Here is a 19,239-nt window from a genome sequence, read left to right as displayed (position 1 = left end):
GATCCAGCAAGTCGAGCTCCTCTAGTTTTTTTTTAGTTTCTCAAGAATAGATTTCATCATGGCGTTGCCCGCTTCGTCGCCCGCGTGCATCCCTTCTTCGTCTTTGCTACTTGGAACGCGAAAGCGCTTTTCGCTTGGTTTCTTTGAGCTCATTAAGCCTGTGCTTAAGGGTTTTAAACTTTTGCGTTATACTAGCCTGAAGAAGTTGACAAAATTAGCTTATAAACGTTGTTTCGCCGGAGCTCAGGCAGAATACGTCTATACCATCTCGCCGCCTATGCAAATTTCCTGACTGACTTTCATTTATGATGAACTTCCCGCTGGTGTTGAATTTTTCTAGGAATTAATTTTGCAACAAATTTAGCGTGAAAATGTGGCGGAGAAGGGTGCTTAATTCGGGGTCCCTATCTGAGAGTTTTTACTCACGGTATTTGCAGGTATTTTCGTTTAGTTTGTTTGCTTTTACAATTAGCGTATAATTTAATTATCTACTTATGCTAGTTATTGCACGATCTTCGCTTTTCTCCCTGTTTCATTTTTCTTTCGCAGACGCGGTAAAGTTCCCAAAACAATGACCCTCGTTTAATACTTTTGGATTCACCCTTTCCTATTTGCTCTTGCGGGTAGAACACTAAAATTGCGCCAGAATTGGAAATATGGAAGCTATGACTTTCTTTTTGATCAAATAAGTTATTTGTAACAACTGCCGCAACCAACACAATGCTTCAGTGAAAAAAATGCCTTGGATCTTACATGCAACTTCGGAAAATGAATCTGTGCAAATATCCAATCCAGGCGCGAGGTGAGTTATTTTGTGAAATATCTACCAATAAATGTAGGTATATAGAGAAAGACCAGAATCCGAAGACCGGACTATAACATCGTTTAACCTTTCGTAGGGAAAAGAACTCGGCGCGCGCGCCTATTAAAATCTCGATATTTTTGAATGCAGCCTGGTTTAGAATGAGTTCAATCTTATTTGATTAGTTTGTTTCAAAATGGTGCGCGATCATTTTGCCGCTGTCGGTATTTGGTCGGACTTCGCAAATAAAACACGTTATGTATAAGCATAGAGTATTATCTATCTGTTCATATTAAAAGTTTACATTTATTTTAAATTAAGCTTAGAAAGATTATAAGGAAGGCTCTTGCCTTTTCATTTGTTAACTGCGTATTACAGTTTCAAAGTGCGGTGCATGGCATAAAAAAAAGACTGCCCCTGAAAGAGATCCACCTTTAAGACATAGCTGTTAACTGAAGCCATTAACTGTTCCCACTCACCCCTATTCATCCACACGTCCTTCTTCAACTACTTCACGATCCTTTTTTGAACGTTTTAAACTCGTTGAGAACAGAAATCAAAGATATTTTGTTTGCTTATTTCTTCTTACTGTTACAACGTAGGATTGTGTTATTGTTGGGCGTTGCTCATGTTAATTGAGCAAAGTCAAATTCAGATCTCAGAAGTTAGTAGTTACACGCCAGCTAGGTATTGAATATTGCTTACCATGAATGAGAATAAAAAGTAATAATGTATTCATAGCAGTGGTGAATGGAATCATTTTTAGAGAAAATTACGAAGTAAACTGAGAATTTTTTTATAGGACCTTGACCTATGGCCTTCTCCAGTGCACGATTTATGTCTTTAAAATCCCATATCCGGCAAAATAAAACTTTCTTCATCAAATCATTCCGCACGTTGGTCGTTGATCAGGAAATATAAGATGGCCTTGTTAGCATTGACATTTGCCAAATGCCAAAATTAAGAAATAATCCAAAGTGTTACACAATATTGAATTACAAAGGTCAAGTGTTGTCGATTTCAATGCAGGTCACAGCATCCATAATAAAAGCTGAATTGATCTTGAAGTTTTTGATACCAATAACGTGTACAGAATTTCAAAACTTAAAAATGGACAGTAGAAAACAACAAGAAGAAAGATTTCTTTATATAGGACTAAGTTTCGAAGACAGCGCAATTATCATATTAAATGTTTACATTTTTTTTACATAGCATTCAGAGATCAGGACTTAAAATAATTCACCATGGCCAATTTTAAGCATTTTTAAACGGTTTTAACAGTTTAAAAATGAAAAACCGTGTATGCATTTTATTTTCGAGTGCTTTTCGGTGTAGTCAATTTAGAATGGTGAAATTTAGCGATTAAGAATGTTTTGATAAAATTGATCAAGAACCTCATTTGCATAATACGGGTTTCATATTCGCAAAAGCACCAAAAGTGCAAAGTCGCTGTGGTCAAGGAAGATACTAAGGGCAAGACAAATTATATGCGTTATTGACCACGCGTGAGGTCAAGACGGCTGGATGTTCACCAAGTCCTTTTTTTGCGTTTTCATAAACCAAGACGAAGTCGAGGTCTATAAAAACGCAAAAAAAAACGAGGCCAATATCCAGCAATCTTGACCGAACAAGCTTGGTCGATAACGGATTTATTATATGGCTTTACCTTCAAGTTAAAACTACAACAACAAAACAAAACAGGACATGAAACTGCTCTACTCGGAAAGAAATTCTTCATAGCCGGCTGGTGCAAGATTTATTTTCAGTGCATTTTTGGATTTGCATGTAATCGTGGAAAACAAGGTGGAAAACAAGCCATAAATCAACGGGAAAAAACCCAGTTCGTAACTTACAGTACAGTACAGTACAGACCTCGAAATCGTTGAGTAACTTCATCTGATATAATCACCTGCAATTGATTTCCTTTAGTTTTGTTGAATGTACATTGCAGCAATTGATTTCCTCATCTTAGTTCTTCACAGAATTCTCTTTTCCCGCATGCACTTGGCCGGGGCAAAAAAAAAAAAAAAAAATTGGAAACGGTTTTTGTTTTGTGGGCAAGTTCAGAAGAAATTTCCTTAAACTGTTTCCATTTGTAAAAGACCGTTTCGACAACAAGATAACAAATAGCCGGATGGAGTACACAGTAACTCACTTGATATTTCCTCTGGCGGTAACTGAAATCGCACGTGCGCGTGCGGCTCAGCAAAGGCGCCGTCATCCCGCTGCATAGGCAGTCCTGCTGAGCTAATTTCCTCTCTCTGCTCCTGGCGTAGTGAGGTATTTGCAGTGAGTTTGAGTTTGATCGCGGATTGGTGTTCACCACGATAAGTTCTACATATACCAGTGTTCACAGAGAAAATGACAGAATGTAAGATCAATTATTTGTTGTTTTTTTTTTGTTTGTTTTTTATATAATATTTATTGAAATTTATCATTTATAGAGCAGTTACTATTTCATTGACAATATTATATAAGGTTAAAATAATAACAATTGATACATTTTGCACAGTTACCCCATTTCTATTTTTAAGCAAATCAAATAATTCAAATAATAATAATAATTCAACTAATTTAACTAAATAAACCAATTAAACCAATTAAACCGAGCAATTTCAGATAAAAAAAAAAAAAAAAAAAAGAATAGTAGATTAGGCGAATCAGCTTTAAAGACTTTTCACGTAGTTATCAATTTCTTCTCATTTGAATATCCATTTCTTTTCTTAAAACTTTTTCTTACTTATTTTTCTTTCAATATTATATTTGATAGCTATCGTGTTCTGAAAACCTTGTATTTTAGGATGTATTTGTGTTCTTCTACAGTCCCACAAAGTGCATAATTCGTCAACTCTAAAACCAATTTTGCGTAATTTCGCGTTTGTGTAGAGTATATTATTGAGAATTTTATACTGAAAGGCCTTAACGTACGATTCGAGTGCAACAGCGTGAGGCAAAATGAAAGATTCTTTCAATAAATCATCTGATATATTAAAATCGCCTTTCCACTTATGAACAATATTAGGTGGACGTGATTTCTTCGCAACAAATAACAAATAGTAATCTTTCGATTTCTTCTTTTTCACATCAAAAATGCTGTTATTTATCTGAAGCGAAGAAGGCGTTAGTGGGTGGATTTGATCACGCGAATTTTTTAAGAAATCAGGTATTGAGTGTCGAAGGCCCGCCCACTGTAGAATGCTAATTTTTCCAATTTTATTTGAAACGCAACCAAAGGAATCGTTGATATTCAAATCAAGTCGGAGATCACGTATGTAAATAAATCCGGATTCAAATTGGGATCATTTCTGTGACACTCTTTACATACTCTTCATCAACTAACAGAGAGCAGTTCATTTTCCAATATCCCGAACCTCTTAGTTTGGTTGCCAATTCTTCTATATCTAAAGTAATTGCATCGTGATCTGTTCTAATTGCGGGAATAATATCAGTTGATTTTACAAGGTCATTTAAATTGTTTGAAATTAACCAATAGTCTAAGCGGCAAAAGATTTTGGGAGATTTTTGGCTCCACGTATAACTTCTTGTGTTTGGGTTCTTAATTCTCCATATGTCTACTAAATCAAGCTCGTTTTGTAAACAGTCAATACGTTCCACAACTGATTTTCGTTGATTTAGATTTCCTCCTTTTTTATTACAAGCTGGATTGAGGGGGCAGTTAAAATCGCCTCCCATAATTATCTTTTCCTCGGTGTCGAGATTTTCCTTTCTCAATATATCAAGTAGATTGTTTACGAATTCTATTTGATCTTTGTCTTTGTTTGGAGCATAAATATTTATTAAAACATACCTTGAATCTTTTATATCGGCTTTTAAAATTATATAACGTCTCATGGGGTCCACGATTGTATGCTGTATTTTGCAATCAAAACCATTTTTTATCAAAATTGCCACTCCACGTGAATTGGAGCTACCGTGACAGGCAATAAGCTCTCCGCCCAATTCATTTTTCCATTGAACAATTGTTTCAGCAGTGGAATGAGTTTCTTGTAGATAGGTTATGTCTGCATTGCGCTTTCGGGACCAAGTAAAAATAGTTCTTCTTTTTTTAAAGTTGTTTATGCCCTTCACATTAAGCGAAATCAACTTAAAAGACATCTTACTTGCGGAAAGTAACATTGGGGCTGCAGAATCCATTAATCAAAAGAACAAAAGATGATAGCAGGCAATATAAATACATGCAAATCACAAATGCAAGAAATAAGCAATTTAAAAACAAACGATTCGCCGATGTTGCTCGAACTAAATGTATGATGCTAGTAAACCTAAAGGGGAAAAAAAGATTATATTCAAAACGGAAAAATAGGAGAACGATATAACAAATGCAAATAATAACTAAAATTACTAAAGACCTAATGTGATAGCAAGTAAACAAAAAAGGTTTGACGAGCGATCAAACAAGCATAGTCTAGTAACGGTGTGTTTGCCTCCTGAAAACCGGTCGTGTAATTTAAAAAAAAAAAGGGTGATGATTGAATAATGTAGTATATCTAGGTCTGTTCATTTTTCCTTACACCAACGACTTATGAGGTATTAAAGGATATGAGGTAAACAGTCATAGTATAATCAGGTTGCCAGTTCTTCTAATTCCCAAGCCTCACTGATTCTAAGCGGTCTGGACTCCTCAGTTTTCCGAACAATAATTTTCCCATCCACAGTCCAAACTCGATTGATCTTATAGGCTCTTCTCATTTTTCTTGCCTTAGCCAGAATTTCTTGTCTGTATTGTGTAAGGTTCTCGTTTATGAAGATTCTTCCTTCTGTATCTCCCTGTGTTGACCCGATGATCTCTGTAGTATTCGCTTCTTTTAAATTAAATCTTCCTTTATAAAATTCTCGTCTCTTCTTGTATGTAGTGAAGCGAACAATTATGGGTTTAATGGCTGGCGACTTTCGGTACAGTCGATGTACAATGTCAATGTCCTCGGTTGTTACATTTACTGACATTCTTTGGCCCGTTTTGATGACAATGTCTTGCAGGTTTTCACCTTCGAATTCTGGAATGCCATGGATTTCGATATTAAATTTACGCGTATATTGCTCTAAGGCATCGTGCTCGTATTCAAGTGTTTGCACTCTCTTTCCCAAATCAAATACTTCGCTATGTAAAGCGTTGTTTGTTGAAACCAGTTTCTCATTTTGCGTTTTGAGTGCATCTACCATTTCAGCGTGAAATTGCATCGAGGTCTTCAAATTTTCCACGTCCTTTCTTAGTTCCTGATTGTCGTTTAATATCGTTGTTACATCAGCTTGTATTTTCATTAATACTTGCCATATTTGGCCGATACTTGGTTCCTCACTCACCGAATGTAACGCTTGTGCCGACATGATGGCCGGGATGTCACACCTCGTGGCGTCTGTCAAATTGGATTTCTTTGCTGCGGGAGAGTTTTCGTCGCTGGAGGACGCGCTGCTTGCTTCACTCTGTTCCTTTGTCGGTTACGCTTCTTGTTTGTCATCATATATACTGTTTGCTTTTATTTTTTTCGGCTTTAAGGAGGCGAAAAGAGCGCTCTACAGCGAAACGCGTCTGTTCGCTGTGACCATCTCGTCACAGTTCCCAATTATTTGTTAGGCTGATGTCCGTCCCTCTTTCGAACAGTGGCTGATAATCAAGTCTATAATTTGTGAAAACAAATGAGCCGATTCAAGGGACAATGAAACAAAGTATAGTATCTGCTCCAGCACTGAGGGACCACTACATTCCAGTTCCTCTTTATTTCTTTGGACATTCGCAGGTTAATGCCCCTCTCCCACTTTCCCTTGCGATTTATCGACGCCCTGAACTTGTCGCCTAATTGATCCCGGAGCTCCGGACAACTTGTGAAGTCATGGCCGCCTTCATCGAACAAGTCCACACATGCAGGAATAAATTCTTTCTCGAACGAGGCACAAGACTGGGCTACAAAGAATTGTCTAAGATGAACATTGATATCCTTGGAACAAGAGCTCAGAGGAAGAATCTCATTTCCTCCAGGACAACTTATTGGAATATTGAGTGTCACAGCGCGAGGCAAATGGACATGCAAGAAGAAACATCGTCTATACAGCGTAAGGCGTACGAGCCGGGAAAAACGACTTTCATGTTACACAAAGTGCCCACTAACAGACCATTATCACGACGCAGGTGGTATAGGCCTGATCATGTTGATGCTGCCAAAACTTGATAATTACGTTGCATTAGAATTACAGCAGAAAAAAATTGACTGCTTGGACACTTCCTTCGCGAATTTTCATTTGTGCATCTGTACAAGAGAATTCTGTGAAAAACCTAAGTCAAGGGAATCAGTTGCTGTAATGAAGGCATTCAACAAAACAACTAAAGGAAATAAATTACAGCTGATTACATTAGACGGAGTAACATACCTCATACTAACCGAGTCGGGGTCCGGACTGTAAATTCCGGACCACGTTTTTTTTTTTCCGAGGATCCATAACTTACAGTACGGACTGAGAAAATGAGGTCAGTAAGATATTTATTATATCTCCGAGGTTAAACTTCAAATTTAGTTGGCCGTACAGTGACCACTAGCACTCACGGCTCGCAAAATTGACCACTCACACCGCACGCACTAACTGAGAGATATTATAACAAGTAACAAGTACTGCCAGTCATCCTTGAATTAATTCACACTTGCTATGAGCTGTGCAAAGGATCAATTTTACTGTCTCACAAACAACTATGAAAGGCACAGAGTAAATTTTCGCAAGATAGCACTCTGGTAGCCGAAAAATTCCAATGCAAATACTAACAAATTTCCCGGGAAAATTCCATTGTACCTTGTGTTTACTTTGCGGATGAACAAATCACTCATGACTGGCAAAGTATGTCTTATGTACAGAAAAGGATGACAAGCACAAAAATCATGAAATAGTCATTTAGTTCTGATATATATATATATATCTCCCCAGTTTCGTTTGATTATCGAAATAGATAGTATATCTGTTCACATATTTCAGAAACAAGTTAAATTCCACCGTGTCCGCTGACCGACCTCGAGGCTCAGGTTAGTCACGCAATACGCTGTGGATCCATTGTGTTGCCCAAAACCGTGAATTACAGTTGATGTTTGTAGTTCGCCCAAAATGCACACGGTGCAGGTATTCTGAGTGAGCAAGCCAAGGAAGCTACCCTTAAGTGATATGGAGAGGTGTTTGAGGTTTAAATATACGCGACGGACTACGCAAAATAGAAAGACGTCGGATCACGCTTCTGGAAGTAAACTCAAGTCTTGCTTAATATATAAATAATGTAAGTAAGCTTACCTATTTTTGGCTGCCACTCTGATTTAACGACTCAACTCTTGGACTCAGAGTCCAACAGAAATGATTCTATTTTATGGGATAGTAAGGGTATACGTGTGGATTTTGTTGACATCTAGTCCAAAATGATGTCACGTTTTACTCTTTTGTCAACAACTACTGTGTAGACTATTTGTTTCAGCTTCAGATCCGAATGGTTTTGAAGTTAGATTCTGAAATAAAAGTCTTTAAAATCTTGCTAAGATTATGAGTAGATATTCTGTTTGGGCTTGTAAAGCGAAAACTTACAACTTTCTCGCGCTATTAGGGGAAAACCAACTGTGAATGCTGATTTTTGGCTCCTACAATTACCAGTTTTCGCATAATTTTTGCGAAAATTCCAAATATTATTATCATATCATCTACGAGAGAGTCAATAGATCAATAACTAATAGAAATGAGTGGGAGGGACCCTTTAATTCGCTCCCAAGTTGTTTTCTGCTGCGACTATGGGCTTGTATTAAACCATAATCTTGTGCAAGATATGCAGGATTTGAGCTTGCCATACGCGCTAAAAATAGCAGGTCCCAAAAATTTTTTTTATCAATTTGGTTAGGCCAAAGGTGGAACTGAACCATGATAGTCGTTTTTTTTTTTTTTGGGGGGGGGGGGGGGGGAGTTGGCCATTGGAGATATTTGGCCACAAAATTACCATATTTTGATATGCTATTTTACCTAGTTAATTATTAAGAGCGGCTACCTGTAAGAATCGAGCACTGCATTTCAGCGACCACTTGGTCGAATCTCTGATATTTCGTCTGAAGATACCCTTGGATTAACTATTTTCGAAAATCATATTTTAAAGTTCCAAGGTATTTTGTTTTGTGAGAAAATTGCAAGAGTTTGAAATGCGGCCTAGGTGCGGTCACGGGCCGATGAAAACCGCGAAAATTTAGGTCAAAGGACGAAGCCCCGTTCACGGTGTAAAATAACCCAATGAACTTGAAACTTTACACAAACTTAGACCAACCCTCTCACAAGAGAATTAATACAATAAACACTCCAAACTCGCTGGCTGCTTTCTAAAGCAAGCAGATTTGTGTACGCTACTCAAAATGGCCTTGAAACTAATGCCTATTTTCATTGAAATAAAAGTGTTTCTGGTATGTAATTTTCTCTAAATTAAATCTCATATCTCAAAAGACGAAGAAAAGAACTTTATTTGTGCCAAGTTTCAAGCTCTGATTCAAACTCTTTCCCACTCAAGGAAGATCGAATATGCGTGCGATACTTGCGGCTCGCAATTCACGTCACGAATTATGAGATCAGAACCGATTCACAAACACTTGACATCTGGAGCCCGTGAATGTTTCCAAACATCACATATTGGGCCCTAAAACTAATCATACGGACAGCTCAAACCAATAAGCCAATGTGACACTGCTCAACTGTAACTCGATATTCCCTTCGGTGATGTGGGTAACGCGCACGTGATCCTGGCCAGGCATTTCGGTATGGAATCCTGAGCGTACAGGCTAGGGCGCTTTTAGAAACTGTAAATAGTGAAAAGTACTGCTTGTGGGCCAAGCTACGACACCCTGGTGATGAAAACCTTGTCAAGCTAAAAGACTGTACAACAGATGCGGAGATATGTCCAGGATCGACCTTGTTAGCAAGAATTTGCTAGCAAATTATTTTCGCAAAAGTAACAAGGATTTTCCTTGCTAGCTAAAACCGTTCATTACAAATATCGCAAGAATCGCAAGAATAACAAATATAACAAGATTCAAGACTTAGAAGAACTTGGAGGCAAGAGGGGCCCCGAAATCACCGCAAATATCGCAAAAGTAACAAGGATTTTCCTTGCTAGCTAAAACCGTTCATTACAAATATCGCAAGAATCGCAAGAATAACAAATATAACAAGATTCAAGACTTAGAAGAACTTGGAGGCAAGAGGGGCCCCGAAATCCCCGCAAATATCGCAAATATCGCAAAAGTAACAAGGATTTTCCTTGCTAGCTAAAATCGTTCATTACAAATATCGCAAAAATCGCAAGAATAACAAATGAGCAAGATTCAAGACTTAAAGGAACTTGAAGGCAAGAAGGGCCCCGAAATCTCCGCAAATATCGCAAAAGTAACAAGGATTTTCCTTGCTAGCTAAAACCGTTCATTACAAATATCGCAAGAATCGCAAGAATAACAAATGTAACAAGATTCAAGACTTAGAAGAACTTGAAGGCAAGAGGGGCCCCGAAATCCCCGCAAATATCGCAAATATCGCAAAAGTAACAAGGATTTTCCTTGCTAGCTAAAATCGTTCATTACAAATATCGCAAAAATCGCAAGAATAACAAATATAACAAGATTCAAGACTTAGAAGAACTTGAAGGAAAGAGGGGCCCCGAAATCCCCGCAAATATCGCAAATATCGCAAAAGTAAAGGGGATTTTCCTTGCTAGCTTAAACCGTTCATTACAAATATCGCAAGAGCCCATCTTGCCAGCTGTGATTCAGTTTTTATTTCCGCGAAAAAAATTCAAGTATTCATGTCATTTCGTTTTTTAACTTCAATTACACATACCCTGGAACGTCGATTTTTTTGCAAAAAAAAAATCCATAACCACCATCCTCACAATTAAAAGTATGAAATCTGTATATTTGACAGCATAGTAGTGAATTCCCCACCAACCACCAACCCGACCTCCCCCCTCCCCCCTAGCTATAAACGTCAATAATATTGTGGTTATTGTTTACTTTCCTAGACCGTTTTCTCGCTGTTCCTGACAGTTTCTTACAACTCTGTGAAAAAAATAATAACATGAGATCTGAAATTGGAAAATTAATAGGCGAAATACGGCCCTCACCCAACACGTGCTAGTAATAAGGTAGTTACGGCCCTCACCCGCTTGCGCTAGCAATAAGTTAGTTTTCGTGGCCATCACCAGACAGACCAAGGCTGGCAAGATTCCTATCTTCTCGGAAATTGAAAGAAACCGGCAGGAACAACGAGAAAACCGGTTTAGGAAAGTAAACAATACTCCCGGCCACAATTGACGCTTATCGCCAGGGGGGATGGGGGTGGGGGAGGTCGGGTTGGTCGGTGGGGAATTCACTACTCTGATACCCTCAAAGTTACAAATTTTATATTTTAAATTGTGGGGATGGTGGTTATGGATAGATTTTTTTCGCAAAAATCCACGTTCCAGGATCTGCATTACTGTAAGTCAAAAAACCAAAAAACTGACACTAATACTTGAACGTCGATTCTTTTCGCGGAAAAAACAAAGGCTGGAAAGGTGGGCTCTCAGATCTCTTGAACAGTCCTTAACCTCGTCAAGGGTATCATCACCAGGGTGGAAAGGGTAGTCGTAGCTTGGCTCACAAGCAGGCTTTTCTAAAAGCGCCCTGATCGCGCAAGTGCCTGTCCAGGATCACTTGCGCGTTACCCACATCAGCCAAGTGAATATCGAGTTACAGTTGTTCAGTGTCACATTGGCTTATTGATTTGAGCCGTCGCTGCTAAACACGAACACTCAAAACGACACGACAGGAACAGAGTCACTCGCTTTTCTCCATTTTACTGATCGACTACTTCATTTAAGAAGATAAAGGAGCTGTAAAGTATGATTTGCACTACTTTTTCCTGCGACATCGAAATGGTATGCAAATTTGTTGCACATGTTTCGTAGGCTAATTGACCGGAATAACTATATTATTTTAGAGCAGAGTAGGAAAGAAATCTGGGATCAAAAAACATTGAATGGCTGTCTTCAGTCCGTATGATTAGTTTTAGGGCCCAATATGTGATGTTTGGAAACATTCACGGGCTCCAGATGTCCAGTGTTTGTGAATCGGTTCTGATCTCATAATTCGTGACGTGAATTGCGAGCCGCAAGTATCGCACGCTAATTGATCTTCCTTGAGTGGGAAAGAGTTTGAATCAGAGCTTGAAACTTGGCACAAATAAAGTTCTTTTCTTCGTCTTTTGAGATATGAGATTTAATTTAGAGAAAATTACATACCAGAAACACTTTTATTTTAATGAAAACAGGCATTAGTTTCAAGGCCATTTTGAGTAGCGTACACAAATCTGCATGCTTTATAAAGCAGCCAGCGAGTTTGGAGTGTTTATTGTATTAATTCTCTTGTGAGATGGTTGGTCTAGGTTTGTGTAAAGTTTCAAGTTCATTGGATTATTTTACACCGTGAGCGGGGCTTCGTCCTTTGACCTAAATTTTCGCGGTTTTCATCGGCCCGTGACCGCACCTAGGCCGCATTTCAAACTCTTGCAATTTTCTCACAAAATAAAATACCTTGGAACTTTAAAATATGATTTTCGAAAAAAGTTAATCCAAGGGTATCTTCAGACGAAATATCAGAAATTCGACCAAGTGGTCGCTGAAATGCAGTTCTCGATTCTTACAGGCAGCCTCTCTTAACTTGCATCGATTGACAGGTAATTAGTCAAATAATCTGTGACTCCTGCACACAACTCATAAAGGATGTACTTATGCTCATGTGGAGCCACAATAGAATTAGATAAATTCTACAAGCATAAGGAGCCCCTCACTTTACCCTTTTTTAGAGTAATTTTTATGGGAATTTTTGTAAAAAAGCAGGGGGGTGGTCTAACTCCCCCCGGAAAATTCCAAATATCAAACCACTTTGGTTTTTGAAGTTATTAGGTGGGCCCTTCAATCTGGCCAAGTTTCACTGAAATCGGTGAGATGGCATGTATTACCACTAGTAGTATACCTTCAGCAAAATTAACCTGGTTAGTGTCGAGGTAAGGTCGAGGTAAGGTCGAGGTGTCGAGGTAAATCATTGATATGCATAAGTGTCGAGGTAATGACGTCATTTATTGTTATAACCTAGGGAAAAAATGCGTTCCTCCATACTAATAAGTGTCGAGGTTTACTAATGAGCGTCACTCTAGTACAAAGGAAACAATAGACATGCCCAGGCTTGCCCGCTCTATACCCACCGTGATTGGATCTTAAGATTTGTATGGCCAGTTTGAATAAAAGCGCGCTTTCTCTTGGTAGCGTCACTCTTGCAATCGGTTTGCTGGGAAAACTTTTTTTCGATTTTTAAAACGTTAGTACCGTTGAAAATGGCTTTTTTCACGAACGTTGTTGATCTTCAAGCTGCCTTGAGCGCTTGTTTAACTGTCCGCGACTGGGAGATGTTGACCGAAGCCGTCCAAATCCCAGAGAATTTTGTTCCGTTGGCGTTTGCGCGATTGACAGAATTGACACTCCAAGATATCGAAGTAAGTTTTATATTGCATTGGTCGCTATTGCCTTCATTGATTCAATCCATTACAATACTGTTTGTTCTCTAATCTTTGATGTTTCATTTCATTTTAATAGCTTGGTGAGAACCACGAGTCAGACGAGTCGATTCATGCGACCACTTGCGTTCAAAATCGCGTAGCAGCTGATGTGGTAAGTTCAATGAGTATTAGTATGTGTTTTGTGTTAATACTTTTCACTGACCCTGCCTTACTAATCTTTATAACTTTCTCTTACTCGCCGTAGACCGAATCCAATGAGGAAACTATCAGCGCATTTGACGAAATGTTGGCCGAATATTCTCAGCGCGAAGCACTTGTAAGTATTGTTAAAGCGTTTTATGTAATTGATTTATAAACCGTTGGATGAAGTTTTGAATGTCCAACAAGTGTTTTAGTTCTCTCTTTTAAACACAACTTTATCTTTCAATGCAGGCATCAAACAACGAGGCACTGCCTGAATTTGACAGCGTGGAAAATGAATTTGACTTCCTCGATTCGGTAAGTTTTTTTTTTTACAAACTTTTTTCTAGCACGATAACAGACTGTTTTACGCACTGTTAAGCAATTTTAATTATGCGGGTTACTTTGACTTACATTTGCATGAAGCCCTTGTTAACTTCGTTTACAGACACAATGAAATAAAAGCGATGTGTGAAGAAACTGGGTTGTAATTAAATTATATTTTGCTTTACAGTTTACGGACAGCCAACTCCAAAGTGTTGAGGAAACAGAACGCTTGGCACAGGAAAATGTAAGTCGTGTTTAATTTGCTTTATCTTACGAGTAAATTATTGTAGTCTTTTAAAGAACAGTGACTTAAACGCTTCAGGTGTTCTTAACAATAGCTAGTGCGACTCAATTTATTTGGTGCTATTTGTTTTGCAATTTCGTTAACGTCAACTGTTTTCTTTCGTTTTAGAGTAATCATAATTCGCAGTTATCACCGGAGACTGTGGATAATTTATTTAACGAGGTAAGTTTTGAGATTTCATGATTCAATCGTTTCACGCATCAAACACATTCCAATTTGTTCAACCAACATATGTCTATTTCTGTACGTATTTAAACAATAGAGCAATCATCTAAGCGTGGAAAACAATTTAATAACCTCAAACCCTATAAGTTTGATTTTGTCAAAAGCTTTTAGCATGTTGTAATCGAAATATATTTTACTTTACAGTTTACGGACACTGAACTGCGAGATATCGAGGACATGGAACGCGAGAACGAAGGATTTTTAATGTGTGACAATGGATTCAACAGTCTAGGAAGTCCTAAAATATTTCACGGTCTTAGATACAGAAAATGGATGGACGAAGTATGGGAATCTTACAAGTTTTATGTCCAAAAAATGAAAGAAGACTCTCGAGACGACCCAGATCCTACACTTTGTTTAGAGAAAGACAATTTGCTGCGTCAGGCGTATTTCAAGTACGCAAGTGATGACGGCCATCATCCCGAAAGTTTCCGAGTGTTGAAGGTTTTATATGAAAGACATATTGAAGGCAAACACGTACCTTTTGAAGGTTATGTCATCAGCCCCGAAGAACATGCAAAGATAGAAAGAGATAAACAATTATCTTCTTATTCTAGAGCTTTTGCACGAGATTTACGCAGATCAAAATGTATTGCTATGCTTAACAATATAAGGAACCAAGATCTTCCTGTTTGTTCTAATTAAAAATATTGCATTACCGTCTGTGTAAAAATAGAGCTGTCTTGAGATCCTTTGAAAGATTTGAGTGAAATAAAGTTTTATTCATCTTTACACCGCGTTAGTCACTAATTATGTTTAACAAATCTTTGACTCGAGCTCAAAAATTTGCATGTGAACTATCTCGTGTGTCTTTTGTTTGACAAACAATAAGTCACACCCAACACCTACTCTGATTGGGTAGTCCCAGAGTCAGTGTTTATAACAATACCCGAACCGGCTACACGCAAGATTCTCAGACCGTCAGTTCCTTAACAACATGGCTAGCAAGTTTACTGTTGGAACCCCAAACACCCTCGGAAAAATGTAGAATAGTGATATTGAAATAGAATATCGGAAACTATTAGAGACCTGTTTCAAAACCATGAACGGAACAAGGGAATTATCACAGAGAGCTTGTAAGGCATTTAAAACTTAGCGACGCGCGACACCCACGCGTGTGTCTGAGAAAAATAAAGACACATGACTAAAAATGGCCCGTTTGTCTCCTTTTGTCCCGTTTGGCGTGGTTTTGACCTTTCAGGCCTGGTTATGGCCTTTCAGGCCTGTGTTTGGCCTGGTTATGGCCTTTCTGGTCTTCTTTTATTTATGAAGGAGAACGCTTAGTAACCCCGCCTTCATCAATTTTCTATAAAACAGACGCGTTACTTTCTGAAGTTTAGTTTCCTGTCAGAAGGCGTGCGGTTCAAACCAAAGATGACGAGCACAAACTATACCTTGTACCTGCAACAAGGTGCTGGAAATGATGAAGACAGTGAAGAAAGCGATTTCTCCCAAGAAAGCGAAGCTTCTAGTCAAGGAACGGAGTCTTCAAGAGAAGAAGAAGAAACAGAAAACTTACAGCCGTGGTCACGCATTCTTGATGAAGCCGAGAACCGCCACAAGACCCAGCTTAACGCTTTGATCAATCAATACCAAGAAAACGGCGATTCAGAAAATGTGGCTCGTAGTAAAGCCGTAAACGCTCTCGTTCCTGTTTAGAGAAAAGAGCTGAGAAAAGTGCTCTTAGAGAATCTACAATGGATGCGAGCAATGAAAAAAGATCCCACCTTTAAAAAAGTGATGGAAACTCAAAAAGAGCTTAAAGACACAGAAGGATTTGATTGGTTGGAATCGACGGAACTTGCTATCGATAAGCGAAAATTCTTACTCAATCGATTATACGAAAACTGAGCAGCCCATTCCACTAGATCAAGACTAAACCTACTATGAATGTTATGGAATTTCTTTTTTATTTTTTTTTATTTTTATTTTTATTTTTTATTTCCTGGACCTTTGTATTGTTGCATTTCAATAAAACTGTAAACAAGCAACTTTAAGTGTGTTGATTGATGACTTGAAAATAATAACAATAATAGTAAACTTGTACAAAAAATTTTAAAAAAATCTGAAATTTGAAATACAAATTACTAAAGCAAGATCAAAACTTTTTAATTAGACACTGTTATTTGTGATGACACTTTTAAATAAAGATGATGATTCCAAAGTTAAGAGCTGTTGCGTGACTAGCGACGCGCGACACCCACGCGTGTGTCTGAGAAAAATGATAATAATAATAATAATAATAATAATAATAATAATAATAATAATAATAATAATAATAATAATAATAATAATAATAATAAAAACATATAACTACAAATGGCCCGTTCGTCTCCTTTGTCCCTTTTGGCGCGGTTTTGGCCTTTCAGGCCTGGTTATGGCCTTTCAGGCCTGTGTTTGGCCTGGTTATGGCCTTTCTGGTCTGTGTTTGGCCCTTCTGACACTCTAGATAACCTGACTATTTGCGAAAAAGATGTCATTTGTGTTCAGTCACCAAACTGTCAACATGGTTTACAAGAGAATTTGCAGAAACTGTCCGATTCCATCTTGCGGGGCGAAGTACCTTGTCAGATTAGCTAACCATCTCGCGGATGTTCATCAGTTGGATCACATACAGCGAAGACAGTATTTACAAGAGGCGAAACTGCAACCTAAAGTTAAAGTCGTAGTTTACGAAAGTGAAGCGGATAATTCCGGAAAAAATCACTTTCACAATCCAGTACAGTCACAAGAAACGGTGTACGAACTGTCAAGACATCGGAGGAATGAGGCCTCTTTTAAAGAAAAAACTACTACAAAGACTACAAAGAACAAGGCAAACCGAAAGAAACAAAGAAAGTCGAACTCTTGGCTTAGAAGCTATAGGAAAATTGTGTAGAGACGGAGGGAATATTTATTATTCCTCGAAATAAAACGAAAAACAAAAAAACGGATTTGTAATAGTCAGTCAAATGATTCATTTTCATTCCTTTTCCTTTCAAATGGCTGTGTGTTTGATTCTTTTTTCTCGTTGTTTTTTAATAAAGGTTTTAAAACGGTATCTCTTGTCTGGTTCTATTGCTAGCAATTATAAGTCGCGTGTTTTAATTGATCCTTGTTAAGTTATATGAAATTGATTATATACTAATGCGTCAAGATACTCCCTTGGGGTTTTTCAGCAGATCTGAACTAATTTTTATGCAACTTTAGGTTCGTGAACCCGCATAATTAACTGACTAACGGTGCGTGACTTTAATAGTTTTTCATTTTCTCGAGATAGATAGGAGAAAAAAAGACACACAAAGATAGGTTTACGCATCAACGCTTTATTAGGACTCTTAACATTGATATAAAATCAAATTGTTTTTCAAGAAAACTGTCAGCATGAGTATCACAGATCAAGTAAAACGCATCCTCATCACTGCTCTATAACCCCATTTTGTCTTTGCAGTTTTGGTCGTGAACTTGTCTTGGGAATCTCGACGGTTAGTTTCGGAGGGTTTCTTCGTTCGGCAAAGAATTCGCTGAGAGCGTCTTTGAAAGGGGTTCGCATTTTCGAGCAATGGCGACTTTTTGTGGTTCTTCTTGTTTTCTTGCTTGGATAGGGGATACCAGGTCTTGTAAAACATTTCTCGCCAGGGTCATTATCACCAGGTCCTTTCCTCTCAAGTGAGAAATCATCTAGGCCACATTGCTCTCTTGTGAATCTTTTAAGCAGAAGGACTCCAAATTTCTTCACCAAACCTTGAATTTGCAACCACACTGTATCTTCCACGCCTTTCTCTTTCTGATTAAATAACAATTTCTCGAATTGAACGACCAGAAGTTGGACCGCCTTCCAGCAACACACAGCTGTGCTCAACAAGCGGCTACTGCGTGCATCGTCGTGCAGTAATAATGAATGAACGGTTACATTCCAACTTAAAAGTCCAGCGTGTTCCTTCCATCGCTTTAAACCTTCAGTAACAGCTTCCAGATTACGTTCGGGAGACAGAATCAGGGTAGAAATTTCTTTAGACACCCTTTCTACATCGTACCACGCTTTTATGAGGGAGTTCCATGAAGAAGTAATCATTGCATTTTTGATAGCGTTTAGGTCAAAGTAAGCCATCTCGAGAGAACGTTTGAAATAAACCGAAGGAAAACGAAGCAAATATAGCTTTAGATCGAACAGTGAAATGACACGATCAACGAAATCTAACCGCTTTTATTAACTCTAACAATAGAGTCTTGACTATCCTTATTCAAACTGACCATACAAATCTTAAGATCCAATCAGGGTGGGTATAGAGCGGGCAAGCCTGGGCATGTCTATTGTTTCCTTTGTGCAAGAGTGACGCTCATTAGTAAACCTCGACACTTATTAGTATGGAGGAACGCATTTTTTCCCTAGGTTATAACAATAGATGACGTCATTACCTCGACACTTATGCATATCAATGATTTACCTCGACACCTCGACCTTACCTCGACCTTACCTCGACACTAACCAGGTTAATTTTGCTGAAGGTATACTACTACCACTGCCTGGTGCTCTCATGGACACGCTCTTAACTTTGTAATGGCTTAAAGGGGGTATACAATTATTGAGAACGAAAAATTTAGATTTTCGCACGAGCGGGAAGATTTGAATAGAATCCGGGAAACTCGCCATTTTCAGCCGATCGCGCGGTGGCGTAAGTAATAAACATTTTTACACAGTTTTCGGCTTCCAATCATTAATTCTTGAATGAAACAATAGATTTTGAGATGCCGATATGAAAACATAAGCCGAAAAAAAGATTGGGTAAATCAGAAAACTGGGCGAAAGTTTGACAAGATTTTGTTGTTTACAACAAGCAAGACGCGTCTGAATTAAAAA

The 19,239-nt window shown here is 38.2% G+C and overlaps 2 protein-coding genes across 4 annotated transcripts in view; one reads left to right on the top strand and one right to left on the bottom strand.

Annotated features, from left to right (window-relative positions):
• LOC146476760 (uncharacterized) overlaps nucleotides 1–19,239 on the bottom strand; it is a gene marked incomplete at its 5' end in the record, with an annotated part of 220,663 nt that overhangs the window by 64,789 nt on the left and 136,635 nt on the right. The window lies entirely within an intron of this gene.
• On the top strand, nucleotides 12,983–15,359 carry LOC146476766 (uncharacterized). 3 transcript variants are annotated; one of them, XM_085113828.1, is made up of 7 exons: nucleotides 12,983–13,339; nucleotides 13,440–13,511; nucleotides 13,608–13,679; nucleotides 13,796–13,861; nucleotides 14,058–14,114; nucleotides 14,283–14,336; nucleotides 14,544–15,359. In XM_085113828.1, the coding sequence occupies exons 1-7, from the start codon at nucleotides 13,181–13,183 to the stop codon at nucleotides 15,042–15,044; spliced, it is 981 nt and encodes a 326-aa protein (XP_084969954.1). In that variant the 5' UTR covers nucleotides 12,983–13,180; the 3' UTR covers nucleotides 15,045–15,359. The 3 variants fall into 3 exon arrangements, with proteins under 3 accessions (XP_084969954.1, XP_084969953.1, XP_084969955.1); XM_085113827.1 differs by having other exon boundaries at nucleotides 13,440–13,514; XM_085113829.1 differs by lacking the exons at nucleotides 14,058–14,114; nucleotides 14,283–14,336 and having other exon boundaries at nucleotides 13,440–13,514.

Source organism: Pavona decussata, unplaced genomic scaffold, assembly GCF_977016875.1.
Source record: "Pavona decussata unplaced genomic scaffold, jaPavDecu1.1 SCAFFOLD_72, whole genome shotgun sequence".
Lineage (NCBI taxonomy): Eukaryota > Metazoa > Cnidaria > Anthozoa > Scleractinia > Agariciidae > Pavona > Pavona decussata.
Note: the sequence above shows the minus strand (reverse complement) of the source record. Positions and strands in the feature narration are given on the sequence as shown.

Coding starts and splice junctions, on each gene's coding strand:
- LOC146476766 (XM_085113827.1), top strand. CDS start 13,181: ATGGCTTTTTTCACGAACGTTGTTGATCTTCAAGCTGCCTTGAGCGCT. Junction 13,340..13,439: donor TGACACTCCAAGATATCGAA/GTAAGTTTTATA, acceptor TCATTTTAATAG/CTTGGTGAGAACCACGAGTC. Junction 13,515..13,607: donor ATCGCGTAGCAGCTGATGTG/GTAAGTTCAATG, acceptor TACTCGCCGTAG/ACCGAATCCAATGAGGAAAC.